At 39.2% G+C, this 17,078-nt stretch overlaps 1 protein-coding gene across 6 annotated transcripts in view; it reads right to left on the bottom strand.

Annotated features, from left to right (window-relative positions):
• SPICE1 (spindle and centriole associated protein 1) overlaps positions 1-16,862 on the bottom strand; it is a 57,658-nt gene extending 40,796 nt beyond the window's left edge. For 3 of the 6 annotated variants that reach the window (XM_049105173.1, XM_049105174.1, XM_049105169.1), the window contains exons 1-4: positions 16,475-16,619; positions 10,411-10,509; positions 7,459-7,506; positions 2,980-3,123 (exon numbers count right to left, since the gene is read on the bottom strand). In XM_049105173.1, coding sequence (XP_048961130.1) covers positions 2,980-3,123; positions 7,459-7,506; positions 10,411-10,509 — 291 coding nt within the window. In that variant the 5' untranslated portion in view covers positions 16,475-16,619. Of the gene's footprint in view, positions 1-2,979; positions 3,124-7,458; positions 7,507-10,410; positions 10,510-14,256; positions 14,422-15,427; positions 15,598-16,474; positions 16,620-16,726 lie in introns of those variants that run through there. The other 3 variants (XM_049105170.1, XM_049105171.1, XM_049105172.1) reach the window with 3 other exon arrangements.
• Between the last annotated feature and the right edge of the window lie 216 nt (positions 16,863-17,078).

Consider the following 17,078-nt stretch of genomic DNA (forward strand, 5'->3'; position numbering starts at 1 on the left):
AAGAGAGTAAATGGAACATTATAATCTATCATTTAAACTAGAAAAATTACACACAGGATATTTCCTAATAGCAGTTTTGAGTTACTATTAAAAAAAAAAATCACTGACCTTCCATCAAAATAAAGAGATAAAACTGACAGAAGCAGACTGCAGAGGAGTAATTTTATCATATCAAGACCTGATGTCAATTACAATGAGGTCTCCAGGAAATCCACTGCCCTGTTGCACTTTGTCAGTCTCTGCCCAGCCCTCTTAAGGCAGATGGGTTGAGAGACCACAGATCAGTGTATTGGCTTTCTTTTGCACTCTCTAGATTTATCACTCCTCTCTGATAAACCTCACCCTCTTGATAGGTAAACCAATCTCTGCAAGCCCATCTGTATACATTATTTCTCCGGATGGGTTCATGGAGTGCAAAGTCAAACTTATGAATACTGGTACACATCTTGAATTTGCTAAGGATCAGCCAAAGTCTCTTCAAAAACATTATGAAAAACTTTTTATCCTAGCACTTTTGTTCTCTGGTAATAAAAACCAGATAGAAAGAGGAAATTAGGGATCCCTGGGTGGCGCAGCGGTTTAGCGCCTGCCTTTGGCCCAGGGCGCGATCCTGGAGACCCGGGATCGAATCCCATGTCAGGCTCCCGGTGTATGGAGCCTGCTTCTCCCTCTGCCTATGTCTCTGCCTCTCTCGCTCTCTCTGTGTGTGACTATCATAAATAAATAAAAATTAAAAAAAAAAAAAAAGAAAGAGGAAATTACAGAGAAACTTGGGAAGTTATTATACTTTCAGAATTTATAAAATCTTTATCAAATTTTCCCTCTCTCTGATTGAATTTGGACCCTCATTTGCCTGATTCCCATGATACGAACACATCACACAGCAAATGATTATGCTAGCCAAAGAGCTTTTCTCTTAACTTTGTTCGCCTAGGAGTCCAGCTCTGGGGGATGTACTGGTAATAAAAATACCACCTAGGTGAATATGCCCAAGGAGGCTTCATCATTCAATCCCATCATATCCCTTAATAGAGACATTACAGATTTAGTAACCCTGAAATAAAAGATACACATATCTTTGACACAGCAGTTCCACTTTTAAGAATTTATCCTACAAATATAGTTTTACATGTACTTAAAAACATATACAAGGATATTCGTTGTATTATTTATGGTGACAAGGCCGGTAACAATCTGTGGGTGACAGATCTGCTACCAATCTCCTTTCTTTTCATTTTCCTTTTAACAAAAGAATTCCCAAGTAAGAGCCAAGTTCCTAGCTAGATTTCCTAACCATCATTCTAGGAAGAATGGTCATGTGATGAATTTCTGGACAGTGGGATATAAGCCAGAATTTCTGGGTGATATGTAAAAAGAGTAGCATGTTTTCTCTTTCCCTGTTCATGCTGGCTGGAATACAGCCGTAGGAAGCTGGAATAGCCATTCTCTACTCAGAGATAGAAGCCCTGGAATAAAAGACCCCAGAGACTGTACCAACCACTATTTACCACTGAACAGTTTCATAGAGAGAAATAGATTCCTATTTTGTTTAAACCACTATATCTTGGGATCTTCTTTTTTTCCTGAGGCCTAAACTATACTCCAATACACTTCCTAAATTGGCACAAATAAAGCGCTGGAAAAATAAATTGTGGTACATTTGTATATTACCTGGCCATTAAAAGGAAAAGGTAGATTTCTAAATACTGACACGGGATAACCTCCAAAATATACTGTTAATGGAAATACTTGCTCTTACTAACAGCAGAGGGTCTCAACCCAGGCAATGAATTAAAAGTACATAAAAACTGTCTGAAAAGTACCTAAGTGGGGTCACATCACAGATCTACTAAATCAGAATATCTGAGTATAGGTATTTTTGAGTCCAGATATGGTGTTTTTTTTTTAAATGGACAATCTCAACACTGACTGAACTAATGTGCAGACTCCAGAGCTTGAGGAATGGCACTGGTGGGAAGGCAGAGTGACTTCATTCATCCTCTCTCACCAGCCTCCTTCAATCCCTAATTCTACTGCATCCATTCTCATATAAGCAATTCAGGACATGAGCAGGAGCCACTAGAGAAGGGAAACAAAAGCCCAGAGCCACCTCAAAGGGGCTGCCTTTTTTCCTGGTCACTGAGAATTATTACCTAATATTCAAATACACATACCTTGCCCAAGATTACCAAAAGATAATTATCTGTAAAGAACCATAGTCTTTCAACCCCCCGGTCTTTTTACAAGTTCATGTAAACATTTATTCGGGAGATAGAATTCTTCCTGATGATATATAAGATTAGGACTTTTATACCTCACTAACAAGACTAACGAATTCCTCAAAGACAGAGTAATCTACAGCTGCAGTTAAAGATCACCCAGACAGGTGCCATAAGCTGCAATAATGAACAAGAAGCAACACTACAAAGTATATTTCCTTCACAATGATTTCATCCATAAAAGGTTTTTGCTGTAGTTTCCTCTTATTTGCCATATTATTTATTTCTATATATCTGATAACTTATCCAAATACCCTACATCTGGCAAAAGGTTAAGGTAAAGACAAGTGGCTTACTAACTAACTTGTTGGACAAGTACATTTTTTTTTTTTTTTGCAGAGTAATCAATCTAATAGCACTGTGTGTGTGAGCTGAGAAAAATAATTACAGCAGTTTATATATGTATATAAGGCACTAATTATGTGCCAAGGACTATATTCGTCAGTTAGTATGTATCACTGAAATCTCATAACAATACAATCAGGCAAGTTTCATAAACAGTAACTTGCAGAGCAGGAATTCAAACCTCCAAACTAGACTTTAATCATCACTCTGCTCCTTTTTTCAGAGTCCATGTGTAGATCCATCATATAAGGACACAGTCATAATACTAGAGTCTCTCCAATGTGAATCAAACTTGGGGGAAAAGAGAGAAAACTATTTTCTTCTCTAACTCTAAAGAAAATGCAGTTTAGCATACCTCCTTCATGATAGACAATCTCCTTCTCTCAAGATTAGAAACTTCTGGTTTCTGCTTCTTCCATTTTCTCCTCAAAGCTTTTTCTTGGAGTTCCCAGTGTACTAATGCTCTGTTCTTTGATTTGTGTATTTCATGACGACGTATCTGTACAAAAGAAAAAATATAAAAGAATGTTTCAGGAACAAAGAAGCTGCCTATTCAGATGGTGGGACCACCTAATTTAGTTCATCTTTTAAAAATTTCTTTCTGGTCCAAATGTGTATATTCATACATATTCATGACCAAAATTTTCAATCTTCTAAATTTTAAAAAGTGATAAAAAAAAAAAAGAATTATCCTAGAACTAGTAAACCTAGCAAAAAGACAAAATGAAAAAATATTAATTTCTACTTCCTTTGTACAAGACTATCCAATAAAATGTTATTTTCCAAACTACAGACCAGGATTCATTTAATGGACAGTAAAATCAATCAGTGGGTCAACCAACATTTTTAAAATAAAAAAGAATATAGAATAGAAAATGTTAAGAGTAAATCATATATAAGGAAGTTAATTATTGTTAAACTTTTCATTTACACGTGTGTACATGTACAATTACATACACACACACACACACATATACGTACACCAACACATACACACTGAATACAATGTAAAAAGGCACAAAGCTCACTAACCCATCTGTGGCAAAAACACACCCATTTCATAGTACTCACATCACTACCAAAAACTAACAATGCAATATTTTTATAGCCCTGCAATGGCTACATTTGGAAGTGGGTCACTGGAAATGTATAACTCCAGAAAAGTGGAATTCCTGAAGGAGAAATAAGAGCCATAGTTTAAGAGCAGAGGAGAGAGAGGAGTTCACTGAGATGGCTAAGGAATAGGAGCAGATATTGGCTTTACAAGCACTCTAGTATTCAGAACAATGAACATGAACAAAACCTATATGGCATCTGATAAAATATACTGCTGCGTTTTTACCATGTAAATACGAAATCAGTCCATTAAGAGACCAACAACCAAATACTGTGTAAGGATTCTGAACACAAAAAACAAATGAAGATGATATTTTTGAGATAACTGGGGTAGTATGAATATAGACTGGGAATTAGGCAATATCAAAAAATTATTGTTACTTTTGTTAGGTGTGATAATGGCATCGTGGTTACATAAGAAAATGTATTTTTTAAAACACAAACTGAATATGTTGGCACAAAATGCCATGTTATCTGGGATTTGCTTTAAAATGCAACAGTGAAGGAAGGAAAAGGTATGAAAAATGAAGCAACTATGGCAAAATTTATTAACTATTATATCTGGGTGAACAGTACATGGGAGATCTTTATGCTATTGCCCCCATTTCCATGTAACTTTGAAACTTCTCATAACAAAAAAATTTTAAATCAATAGGGCATCATTATTAACCTCAAAAATATTTAATGAGTATCTACCAGGATTAAGATTCCTAGGTCCACAAAGACATACAAGAGATAGATAGCCCTTATCCCTCAAAAGCATTAAAAATCTGCCCAGGGAGATTGGGCACATACAGTTGACCCTTTGCTGATACAAATTTGAACTGCACAGATCCACTTATACATGGATTTTTTTCAGTAACTATAGTATAGTACTGTAAGTGTATTTCTCTTCCTTACGATTTTAATAACATTTTCTTTTCTCTAGCTTACTTTATTGTAAGAATGCAGTATATAATACATATAACACACAGCTACTTATGTTATTGGTAAGGCTTCCTGTCAATGGTAGGCTATTAGTAGTTAAGTTGTGGGGAAGTAAAAACTTATATGCAGATTTCTGACTATGCAGGAGGTTGGCACCCCTAACCCCCACATTGTTCAAAGGCCAAATGTACAAATAAAGATAAATGAAATGCATTAGACAGCACATACGCTATGCCTCATGTACCTAGCAAGTACGACAACAGTTTAGAGGAGATACTAATTGTTGGGCAGCTTCAGAAAACTTCAAACTTAATACAAAACTATAAAAATCAAGACATTGTTGTGTCGTACAAGGATAGACATGTAGATCAGTGGTATAAAACTGAGAGCCCAAACTAAACCCTTAGGTTCACAGACAATTGATTTTCAGCAAGGGTATCAAGGTAATTCAATGAAGAAAGCATAGTCATTTTAACAAATGGTACATGGTTATCCATTTAGAGATGAAGTTGGACCCCATCTCATACTATACACAAAAATTAATTCAAAATGGATCAAAGACCTAAACATAAGAGCTAAAACTATGAAACTCTTAGAAGAAACATAGTAAATCTTTGTAAACCTTGGGTTAAACAATGGTCTCTTAGATATGATACTAAAAACACAGTTGACAAAAGAACAAACAGATAGACTGGAGTTATCAAAATTAAAAATTTGGGGGGCACCGGGTGGCTCAGTGGTTTAGCATCTGCCTTTGGCTCAGGTCATCAACCCGGGGTCCTGGGATCAACTCCTGCATCAGGCTTCCCGACAGAGAGTCTGCTTCTTCCTCTGCCTGTGTTTCTGCCTCTCTCATGAATAAATAAATAAATTCTTTAAAATTTTTTTTTTAATTTTTGTGCTTCAAAAGATATCATCAAGAAAATGAAAAGACAATCAAAAGAATGGGAGAAAATATTGACAAATCATATATCTGATAAGGAACTTGGATCCAGATTAGGCAAAGAACTCTTATAACTCTACAATAAAAACACAAGTATGGCAGCCCGGGTGGCTCAGCGGTTTAGTGCTGCATTCAGCCCAGGGCCTGATCCTGGAGACCCAGAATCGAGTCCCATATTGGGCTCCCTGCATAGAGCCTGCTTCTCTGCCTGTGTCTCTGCCTCTCTGTGTGTGTGTGTGTGTGTGTGTGTGTGTGTCTCACATAAATAAATAAAATCTTTAAAAAAATAAAATAAAATAATAAAAACACAAGTAATTAATTTTTATCTGGCTAAGGAATCTTTTTTTTTTTTTTTAATTTTCCATTTATTCATGATAGACAGAGAGAGAGATGCAGAGACACAGCCAGAGGGAGAAGCAGGCTCCATGCTGGGAACCCAACACAGGACTCGATCCCGGGACTCCAGGATTGCGCCCTGGGCCGAAGGCAGGTGCCAAACCGCTGAGCCACCCAGGGATCCCCTGGCTAAGAAATCTGAATAGACATTTCTCCAAAAAAGATAATACAAATGGCCAATAAGCACACAAAAGGATGTTTAACATCATTAGTCACTAGGGAAAATAAAAAACACGAGACTCCACTTTACACTCACTAGGAAAACTAAAACAAAAAAATATGGTAATAACATGTGGCAAGGGATATGGAAAAATTGGAACCCTCATGCCTGCCGGTAAGAATGTAAATAGTGCAGCCACTTTGAAAAATTTGGCAGCTCCTCAGAAAGATAACGGTAGAGATACCACATGAGTCAGCAATTCTACTCCCAGGTATACAACAAGAGAACTGAGAACCTATGTTCACACGAAACTTGTATACGAATGTTCATAGCAGCCTCATTCATAATAGTCAAAAAGTGAAAATAATCCAATGTCCAGCAAAAGACAAATGGAAAAACAAAAAATATGGTATATCCTTACAATCAATGTAACAGTACCAGCAATAATAGGGATGAAGCATTGACACATACTACAACACAGATGAGCCTTGAAGACACTATGCGAGACACAAAAAGACACACACTGTATCCTATTTACGTGAGATGTCCAGAACAGGCACATATAGCACATAAAGCAGATTAGGTGTTGCCAGGTGTTGGAATGAATGAAGGCCTAAGGAGTGATTGTCAATGTGTACAGAGTTTTTTCAGGGAGTGATGAAAATGTTTTAAATTAGAAAACTATGATGGTGACATAACCCTATGAATATACTGAAGACCAATGGCTCATACACATTAAAAGGGCGGATTTTATAGTATGTGAATTATATTTCAATAAAGCTGCTTTTTAAAAAAATCTATAGCAGAAACCTTTTTAAAAGTAAGACTAAACTAGGATAAGGAAGCAAAGTAAGATTTGGACAGGTAGACAAGAAGGTAGAGAAACTGTTCTAAGTAAAGAAAATTGCATGAATTAAGGCTCAAATGTGGAAATACACAGGGCATATTCAAGAAATAAATTAGTACATTAGACTAAAGTATGATTGCAGATGGACATATCAATAAATAAGTTTAGAGATTTACATAGATAGCAAAAGACATACAGGGCAATACTAGAAGAGAGAGACTTGAACTATAAACCAAGTCTATCTAATAAAATTGTAATACATGCTAAGTGACATTCCTAGGTAAAATCAGGATGTCCAGGTGATATGCTTTTCAATTTTATATAGACAGAAGCAAGATTAAATATAACTAACCAACTTCCAGGAAGCGCCCCTGGTTTCTATTCTGAAGGTCAGGAACCAAATATCAAATGAAACACTGAATATATCTTTTGATATTAAACTTACCAGATCTTCAGGAGTTGCCCGATGAACTGTTAGATCATTCACAGTATTCTGCAAAATAGAGCAACTTTCTTTTAAAAAAAGAAAAAAAACTTATAAAATGTTAGTATATACCAGATTTTTTTAAAAAAATAGGATTTCAATATTTATTCGCTTTCTTTGGGTAATTTTCTTGCAGGAAAAAAATTTCTTTAAACTAGGTGAAAAAAAATTTTTTAATCAATTTTAGTTTATTTTTGATAAACTCATTTTCCTTTTTTTTTAATTTTTCAACTTTTTTTTTAAAGTAATCTCTATGGCTCAAACTCATAACTCTAAGATCAAGAGTTACATGCTCTACTGACTGAGCCAGCAAGGAACCTCTCAAAAGCCTTCTTTTATTAGTTTAAGCCTTGTGTACTTTTTTTCTCCTACATGCCAGATGGGCCTCAGTTAAAGGATTATGTACTTAACTAAGCATGCTAACCTCTAAGAAACCTTTCTTTGAAAAGTTAAGGGATTTGTCCAATCATCACATTTTAGCAAGATAAAATTGCTATTTTAAACTGAATGAAATTATTTCTATTTTTTACAATATATAAAAGAAATGTGTTTATTTTAATTAAAATAAAATGCTAGTTTTATTATTCAAACCTCTTACCATATTTTTTCACTCAGAGAGTTATGTCATACCTATGAATTTACACTGTTCATTTATCTGTGGTTAGGTATGAGTACAAAATGGATTTTAATGGCTGAAAGGTTTCAAAGTCCTGGGACCAAAAAGACTTCCTGTCCAGGAACTAGTATTCTCAATTTAAATATTAATATGGATTATTTTTAGTTGTCTTATTAAAAAATAACAGGCTATTTTTAGGTGTCTTACAGAAAATAAGCACTAAATTTACCAAGCAGGCATATATTATGTTAAAACAAGGAATAAAACAGGGTAGTATATAATTCAAAATGAGTAAGTTTAACTAAAATTGTAGTTTTCAAGCTGCATTCCAGGGAATGAGGCACCTCTAAAGAGTCCTAAAATATAAAACTGTGATTACTTTAGGGAGGTTAAATTTGTGTGCATGCAAACAACTTAAGCATAGAATGTTTCATACATAATAAGGGATAAAGTTTGAGGGCACTGTATAATTTCATCAAATGTGAAAACAGTCACTTCGTAAAAAGGCACTAAACCAACATGGCAGGTCTTCCACACCCCACAACTCCATTATTACCCTGGTCCATGTAAATAGCATCCCTTAGAATTGTGCAATGCGTAGTCTACGCAGCTTGAAGTAGCTGCCCTACAATTTGGCTCTCTCCAAAATGACTTCAGCCATTTTGTTACACAGATTTGGTAAGGCAGGAAATAAAACAAGTTAGGGTTCTTCTAATGGAAAGACAGGGAACTGGGTCTGGTGATATAACTTCTGATTTATTCAAAGACTAAACTTTTTGGCCATAGTTTAAATTAGTTCAGGGGTTTTCTACACTAAAACTGTTATTCCTTTCATATTAACTTAGAAAACCACAATATATAACCATAAGATCTTAAGAATCATTTTTAATAATCATAATAAAATTCAGGCATATAAGGGATATGCTTAGACTTAGTTGTCTTGGAAGAAAATATAATTTCATTAATGTTACTATTGCTTAAAACTATTTTCTTGAAATTACCTTTAAATATCATTTACAAGCCATTTCAAAGAACATCTCACTATTTTTATCAAAATAGTATTATTCAGTTTGCTCTCTCCTCCTTCATGTACCATTTACTCCAAATGACTTAAAACTACTTCCAAGGTCAGTCTACAAAAAATAGATTTTTCCAGCACTGGAGATAATAAAAAACAAATGAGGGAAATGTAATTTCAATGGTGGGTTTCCATTATGTTTTGAGCAATAGCATATCAGAATAAATACTAAATGTCCCACAGTAACCACTCTGAAGTGGACAACTTTTAAGTTATCACATGCAGTTTTTTTCCTTTTAATAAGTTTCACTGCCTTGGAATTACACCCTTATAATATTTTATAGCTAGGGGCATCTGGGTAGCTAAGCAGCTAAGCATCTGCCTTCAGCAGGTCATGATCCCAGGGTCCTGGGATCAAGTATCGCATCAGGTTCCAGTTCCATGCTCTCTCTCTCTCTCCCTCTCTCTCTCATAAATAAATAAAATCTTTTTTAAAAATATTATAGCCAATCAGATGACAACAAAGCAATATAAACATAGGTAAGTCCCCCTGAGCCACTTCAAAAAGGCTCTCAGTTTGCTCAGAAGTTTCCAAGTCCAAAAGAAACTCTGAGATCCAAAGTAGTCCCTGACTAGTTGCTCTCCACAACAGAAAGTAAAGACACCTAAAGTGTCAATGGTTCAAACTAAAGTACCAAGCTGTGAAAGATAAAGATACCCTTGATAATACCAAACAGTAATCAGAATGGGAGCCAGGAATCATATGTCCCAGGTACTTGAGACTTGTCTTCTAAAGAGAACCTTTGTACTGAAACTGACCAGCTTCTGGAGGTGAAAAAGAAATAATTCAAGGAATAAGAGAGCAAGAATTACCCACTTTTCAGCCAAAAATGCCACTCACATGATTATGATAGCACTGGTTGCTATAGGCAAATCTTAAGAAAGTACAAAAAAATTCAGATTTCAGTGACACAGTTTAGCTACAGTTGCCTTAAAACAGTGAGTTCTCAAAGTGGAGGAGGCCGTACTTTTTAAAAACATACTTCCCGCCTTCTTAAGATTTCCTCTTCAAAGGAGATATAAGTTACGAACTTGACATGTGGATTCTAAAAGATCCCCACAGGATTCTGCTCTTCCCTCCAAGACCTGGGATATAACATGCCCAGAAACCCATTCCACCCTATTACATTCAGAGCCCTGGATCGAGTGACTAGGGCCATGTCATCACATCTATCCCTCCAGAGCAATCTTACAGGTTTATTATCCCATCTAGACTTACATCCCATTCTTGCTTCAGTGATGTTTTCTTCTTCCTTACTTTCAGCACTTTCCTTCCTCCTCCCCGGGGACCATAACGGTTCACTCTGACAAGTGACATCTAGAAGCAATAATCATTATCAAATTTTTAAGATACAAGAAAAAGTGGTAATTACATCTCACTGGATAAGGACAAAGACATCTAGGAAAATAAACTTTCAAGGGTCAGAAGAAAAATGTAAGCATAATGAAAGGAACAGTCTACCAAAATACTTGGTTCTCTCCCTTCACAATTAAAAAGCTGTACTGATAACTATGATAAAACAGGTTCTAAGTTAATAACTTATGTATATTTGCTTAATAAAGAACTCCAGGAATACAAATTATGATATAAAGCACAGAGCAACGACAACGGGCATAAACTTTGTCATTAGTTACAAACTAAATAATTAACAGAGAAAATGTCAGTCATTGGCTAACAATCTGAAAACAAAAGGAAAAAGGCAAAGAGAGCTATAGCTTTTTGTTAAGCATCCTAGCACTTAAAATCACTAGCTTACTTGCCTAAGATAAAAATGGCTAAATTTTAGAGAACAAATGAGTTACAACATTTCTAGTATATTTCCACATAATACTAAATAGCGGTGATTACTGATACTAAACCAGCATTTAGAAATTGCCAATATTTGCTTGGCACTCTTAAAATAGCAATGCTACAGACACTGGATGAAATATTACACAAAATTAGAAAAAGGCTCATAGTCCCTGTACACTAGAATTTTACAATACATATATGTGACTTTTAACAAGCGACATATGTACATGACTCCCATTCCAAAACTTCATTATACACCTAAATTTAATTACAGAACTTTGAAGCTGACCCCTTATTCCAAATTATCCTGAAACAAAGACTGTAGTATTTTCCTTAAGTACATTTTTAAAAAATGATTTGGTCTACTATAACAAAAAACATCTAAATGCGAGTATTTTCATGAGCTTCTCAGTTCTCTTCGCTTTGTTTTATCAATCACATTGACTCTTCAAACATGTTATCTATTTTCAGGGTTTACAATCCAGCAAAAAGGTAAGTCACATATGAGTCAGAGAATAACACTTAAGTCATATTATGAAGACAGTGTTGATGGTAATGAGGACAGTGGAGATGGTGATAATGACGGCAATAGCTAACACAAGTCAGGTATTGTTCTAAGTAAGCTCTTCCCACACAGTATTTCCTTTAATCCTAACAGTAATTCCAGTAAGCATTTACTATTTATTACTCATTTTACAGATGAGAAAGCTAAGGGATGAAGAAATAACCAACTGTGAAGGTCACAAAGTAAGTGGTAGAACCATAAATACCATTTTAAAAGATAGGGAATAGAGGAGTGCCTATGGAATAGAGGTGGCTCAGTTGGGTGGGCAACCAAATCTTTGTTTTGGCTCAGGTCGTGATCTCAGGGTCAGGGTCAAGAGATACAGCGCATCAGGTTCCATGCTTAGCAGGGAGTCTACTTAAAGATTCTCTCCTGCCCCTCCCCTCGACTCATGTTTCCACATGAGTGCACTCTTTCTCAAATAAATAGAGTATCTTTGTTAAAAATAAACAAATTTGGTGCCTGGGTGGCTCAGTCAGTAAAGCATCTGCCTTCAGCTCAGGTCACGATTTTGGGATTCTGGGATTGAACTCTGCATCTGGCTCCCTGCTCAGTGGGGAATCTGCTTCCCCCTCACCCTCTTCCTCTGCATCTGTCCTCTACTCATGCTCTCTCTCTCTCTCTCTCTCTCACAAATAAATAAAATCTTTAAAAAAATAAAAATAAACAAATAAACAAAAGATATGGAAGAGAAAAACCTAAAAGTCCAAAACAAACCCCTACGTTTATAGTCAGTTTATTTTCAACAGAGGTGCCAACAAACAATTCAATAGGGAAAGAAGTCTTTTCAATAAGTGGTGCTGGGACAAGTGGAGATCTATATGAAAAAGAATGAATCAAGATCTCCACCTCACAACATATATAAAAATTAACTAAAAATAAATCACCAACTTCAAAATAAGAGCTAAAATTATTAAACTCCCAACAGAAAACATAAGTGTGAATCTTCATGAACCTTGGGTTAAGCAATGGTTTCTTAGATAGAACACTAAAAGAATAAGCAGACTCCATCAAAATTAAAACTTTTGTGCTTCAAAATTATAATTATAATTGTAAAATGGAACTAATTAAAGACATAAATAGCCAAGAACCCCTACCTAGCACATACTAAGTTCTGCTTAGGATCAATGACTATGGTGTCAGTGACAACTATTAGTCCTTTCCCAAATGAGACAAAAAGGGGGTTAGAGAGATTAAGTATATTATATTGCTCAAAAGTCACACAAATAATAATGGGCAGCTGGCAGGTGACATTCAAAACCAGGTCTGAAAAAAAAAAAAGAAAAAAAAACAGGTCTGACTACATATAATGCACTTCCTAGAAAATGGCACTAACACTGAGTCATCTCTGGTTGGTTATAGATTTTCCAAATTTTTTACAATGAACCCATATTACTCTTAAAATAATTCAAGTTATATTATTTAAAATACTATACTTATTCAGAGGCTGAAATTCTCCCAGCCTCAATTCTAAAAATCCAACCATGAATCTGAAGTATGCAAAAGTTTATGAACAATCAAAAAGGCCCATATACTTCTTTCTTCCACTATTGAGGCCCTAGATATAGGTGAGGCCCTCAATATAACAGTATCTGAAATTTAGGAAAAGCAGTATCTTTTAAATCATAGCTATTTGTACGCGAATGATGACTTCTGATGACAAATATAAATGTATCCAAACAACTTTTCTTGAGCAAAGAGATATAGAAATTAATAGAAACAATTGAACAGGGGCAGCTGGGTGGCTCAGTAGGTTGAGTCTCTGCCTTCAGCTCAGGCTGTGATTCCAAGAACCTGGGACTGAGCCTTGTTGGGCTTCCCGCTCTGGGGGAGCCTGCTTCTCCCTCTCCCTCTGCTTCTCCCCTCTGCTCCTGTTCTCTCTCTCAAATAAATAGAATCTTTTTTTAAAAAAAAACTAACGGGGATCCCTGGGTGGCGCAGTGGTTTAGCGCCTGCCTTTGGCCCAAGGCGCGATCCTGGAGACCCGGGATCGAGTCCCACGTCAGGCTCCCGGTGCATGGAGCCTGCTTCTCCCTCTGCCTGTGTCTCTGCCTCTCTCTCTCTCTCTCTCTGTGACTATCATAAAATAAATAAAAATTAAAAAAAAAAAAAACTAACAAACATTGAACAAATGCCTGAGCATTATTTATGGGAATGTGAAGTTATCAATTTTAGCATAAGAAAATGTTATGTCCAAATAAAACCATATTCACTGAAAAACAAAAAAGTGATGAAATGAATGTATATTCTATGGTCTGAATGTGTCCTTCCAAAATTCATGTTGAATCCTAATCCTCAAAGGTGATGGTATTAGGAGGTGAGGGCTTTGGAAAGTGGGGCCTTTGGGAGGCAGAGCCCTCGTGAATGGGGCCAGTACTGTCATCAGAGGCTCCAGAGAGATCCCTAATCCCTTTCACCATCTGAGGACACAGCAAGGTGCTGGCTGTGAACTGGGAAGAGGACCCTTACTGGAACATGACCATGCTGGAGCCTTGATCCTGGACTTCACAATCTCCAGAACTATGAGAAAAAAATTTCTCATTTTTGAGCTACTTAGTCTCTGGTATTTTGATATGGAAATCTGAATGGACTAAGACAGGACACACCAGTTTCCTTTTTTTTTTTTTTTTTTTTTTTTAACTTCAATTTAGCCTAGCAAAGCTGGCTGTGATTACCCACAATGAAAATGCCATCATATAATCCCTTACCCTTGAGTTTGGATAGGATCCATGGACTTGTTTGGGTTTTCTTCCCCCCGTGATTTGTTTTATCCAACAACACGAGGCAAACGTGAGGAGATGTCACTCCTGTTTTCACATTATGTTTTACGGGTCTCTGTCTTACGAGAGTAGAACGAGTCTTTCCTGCTGGCCCTGAAGAAGCCAATCGCCACTTGTGACTGCCCATGAAAAGGGCCATAAGGCTGGGAATTCAGATGACTGTGGGCAGCCCACAGCAGAAAGTCAGTAAAAAGACCCCTCGGCATACAGCCATAAGCGGCAATGAATTCTCCCAACAACCAAAGGGACGTGAGCCTGGAAGCGGACTTTTCCCGAGCTGGGCTCTAGATGAGAACACAGACCATCAACACCTTAATCATGCCTCTGTGAGACCCTAAGCACACAACCCCACTAAACCATGTCCAAATTCCTGCCTCACAGAAACCATGTGGTAATAAAGGAGTACTGTTTTAAGCCACCAGGTTTGTGGTGTTTTGTTACACAGCGTAGGAGACTAATACAGTGGCCAACTCTAAATTCCAGCCTGCGTGTGCTGAGGTCACAAACGGAGAACTAAGCTGCTGTCCCACTCGTGGATTCCCCTTCACCAGCTAACTTCTGTAACGTGGGAACCACCCTTGCCCTGAAAAGTGTCCTCTTGAACAGCACCAATACGAGCGGTCATATCTTTTCTTAACCCAGGATGAGACCTCGTAGTCTGACAAAGGTATTTTGACCTATTTACAGAAATCAGGTATCATCAGGGAGCTACAGCTTACATACCGATGTGTGAGGCTGCAGAGATATTCTCATAGTACTAAGGAGTACAAAATCGGCACAGCCCAGAAAATCTAGGCCTGTTTGGAGAAAATCCAAAATATTAATAGCTTCCCAAAGGATGAAAGTGTTGGCGACTTCTTACCTCTAAAGCCCTTTCCAACTCTATAGACTCCCACTGCTGGAGGCCCTCCTCTCCCTTGGCTTCCACGACATTCTCCCGGCTTCTCTCCTATTCATCTCTCCCTTTCTTTGCAGGCTCTGTTGGTCCCTCTTCAGATACCACATAATCAAAAAGCTCCACAGTCCTATCCCAAGCCTCTTATCTTTCCATTGGACACTCTCTCTCTTCATTCAGTAATTGCTGTTGAGAATCTCTCACCTGCCAGACTCTGGCCAGGCACTGGAGATCAAACAGTAGACAGGTCTAATATGGGGCCAGCTCTCATGCGGCTTCCTTTCCAGATCACCTAGAGGGAGTTCACATCTTCCCTCTGTGATCTCGCTCCTTCCATTGAACGAAGCTACAAATGCCCTGGGCATATAGACACACTGTAGAAATGAGCCCCAAATCATCAAGGATTCACGTTTTCCCCCAACACCCCAAAGTGCTCATTTCCAACTGCCTTCTGTATACATCTCCCAAACATCTCACATACAGTGTAGTCAAAATACAACTTAATCACCCACGTCCCCTCCCTACCAACCTCTAGTCCTTACTACATAACCGGTAAGCTCAGTGGAACAAACAGAATGACCATCCTTCTGGTTGCTCCAGTTTGAAACCTTAGCATCACCTTCTGATCCCTCTTGTCTCGTAGCCAATCAGATACCAGAATCTGTGCATTCTTTCCCTGGAATAACCCTCTCTCATCCTTCCCCCCCTCTTCATCAAAACCAGCTAGACGTGGCGAAAAGGGGAAAACAATCTTCCTGGTGGGAGGGAGTAAAGGCATTTGCAAAGGGCTTGACAAGTTCAGTTGGACCAGAACCGAGAAGGTGAGAGTCTAGAAAGAGGATGCAAAGGGACAGAGAGGACAGACCCTTAGAGAGGCCCTCTAAGCTACAGCAGTTGGGACACAATCCTAAAGCGACCCTCAGGAAGCCGCTGGAGGTCCCCAAATAAGGAGAATTACGGTGAGATTTAGCAAATCCTCTCTGGCTAGAGGGGAACAGGGCCTCCTTCCCTACATTGCTCCTGCAGTCAATCCTTTACCCGGATCTAAGGACAGAGGGCAGCTCTCAGCCCCAGAGGACCGTGGCTCTCCCCCGCAGGGAGGAATCCAGGGCCCAGCCGCGGCCCTCGGGCCCTCTGCCCTCCTCGGAGGCCCGCCGGCCTCCGTCTCCCGCCCGTGCAAGGGTCGCCCGCCCTTGTGGGTCCCGCCATCCTTTCTGCGCGGCGTGCAACACCCTTCCGCCTCGCACTCACCCCCAAGGCTCTCTCGGGCGGCCCCTCCTGCGCATGCGGCCCCCTGAAGCCGCCCTCCCTGCGCCCCGGCCTCCCGCCAGTCTGCAGCGTCCCGGGCGGCTACGGGAGGCTCCGCCCCCCCCCCCCCCCCGCCCCCGGCCGGCAGCAGGAGCGCACTCAGGGCCGGGGCGCCACACACCAGGGTAAGGGGCCGGGGCCCGGGGAGACCAGGGGGCACAGGCGGCAGGCCTCCGCCGCGCCGTCGCCACCTGCCTTGCCGTCGGCCGACCGCCGCCTCCGCCGCCACTAAACCACCTCCAGGCGCCAGAGCCGCCCGGCCCGCCACAGGTTCGCGCAGCCCGCCACTTCCGGGACGTTGCCTAGGCTACCCAGGCCCCGCCCCTCGCCGGCCCGGATGCGGTGCGGCCAGTGCGCAGGCGCCGACTCGGGGCGTCCCGGGAACCCGGGGGCGGGGAGGCACCTGCGCTGCCGCGCTCCAGCCCTGGGCTCCCCGCGAGGCGCGAGGCTCGGGGCCGCGCTGCGGGCGGTGGGCGTGAAGCCTTCGCCACTTTCTCGTGAATTCCCTAAAACAAAGTTGTCGACAGGCTTCACACATAATAGGCTT

The sequence above is a fragment of the Canis lupus genome, chromosome 33 (genome assembly GCF_003254725.2).
Source record: "Canis lupus dingo isolate Sandy chromosome 33, ASM325472v2, whole genome shotgun sequence".
Taxonomy (NCBI): domain Eukaryota; kingdom Metazoa; phylum Chordata; class Mammalia; order Carnivora; family Canidae; genus Canis; species Canis lupus.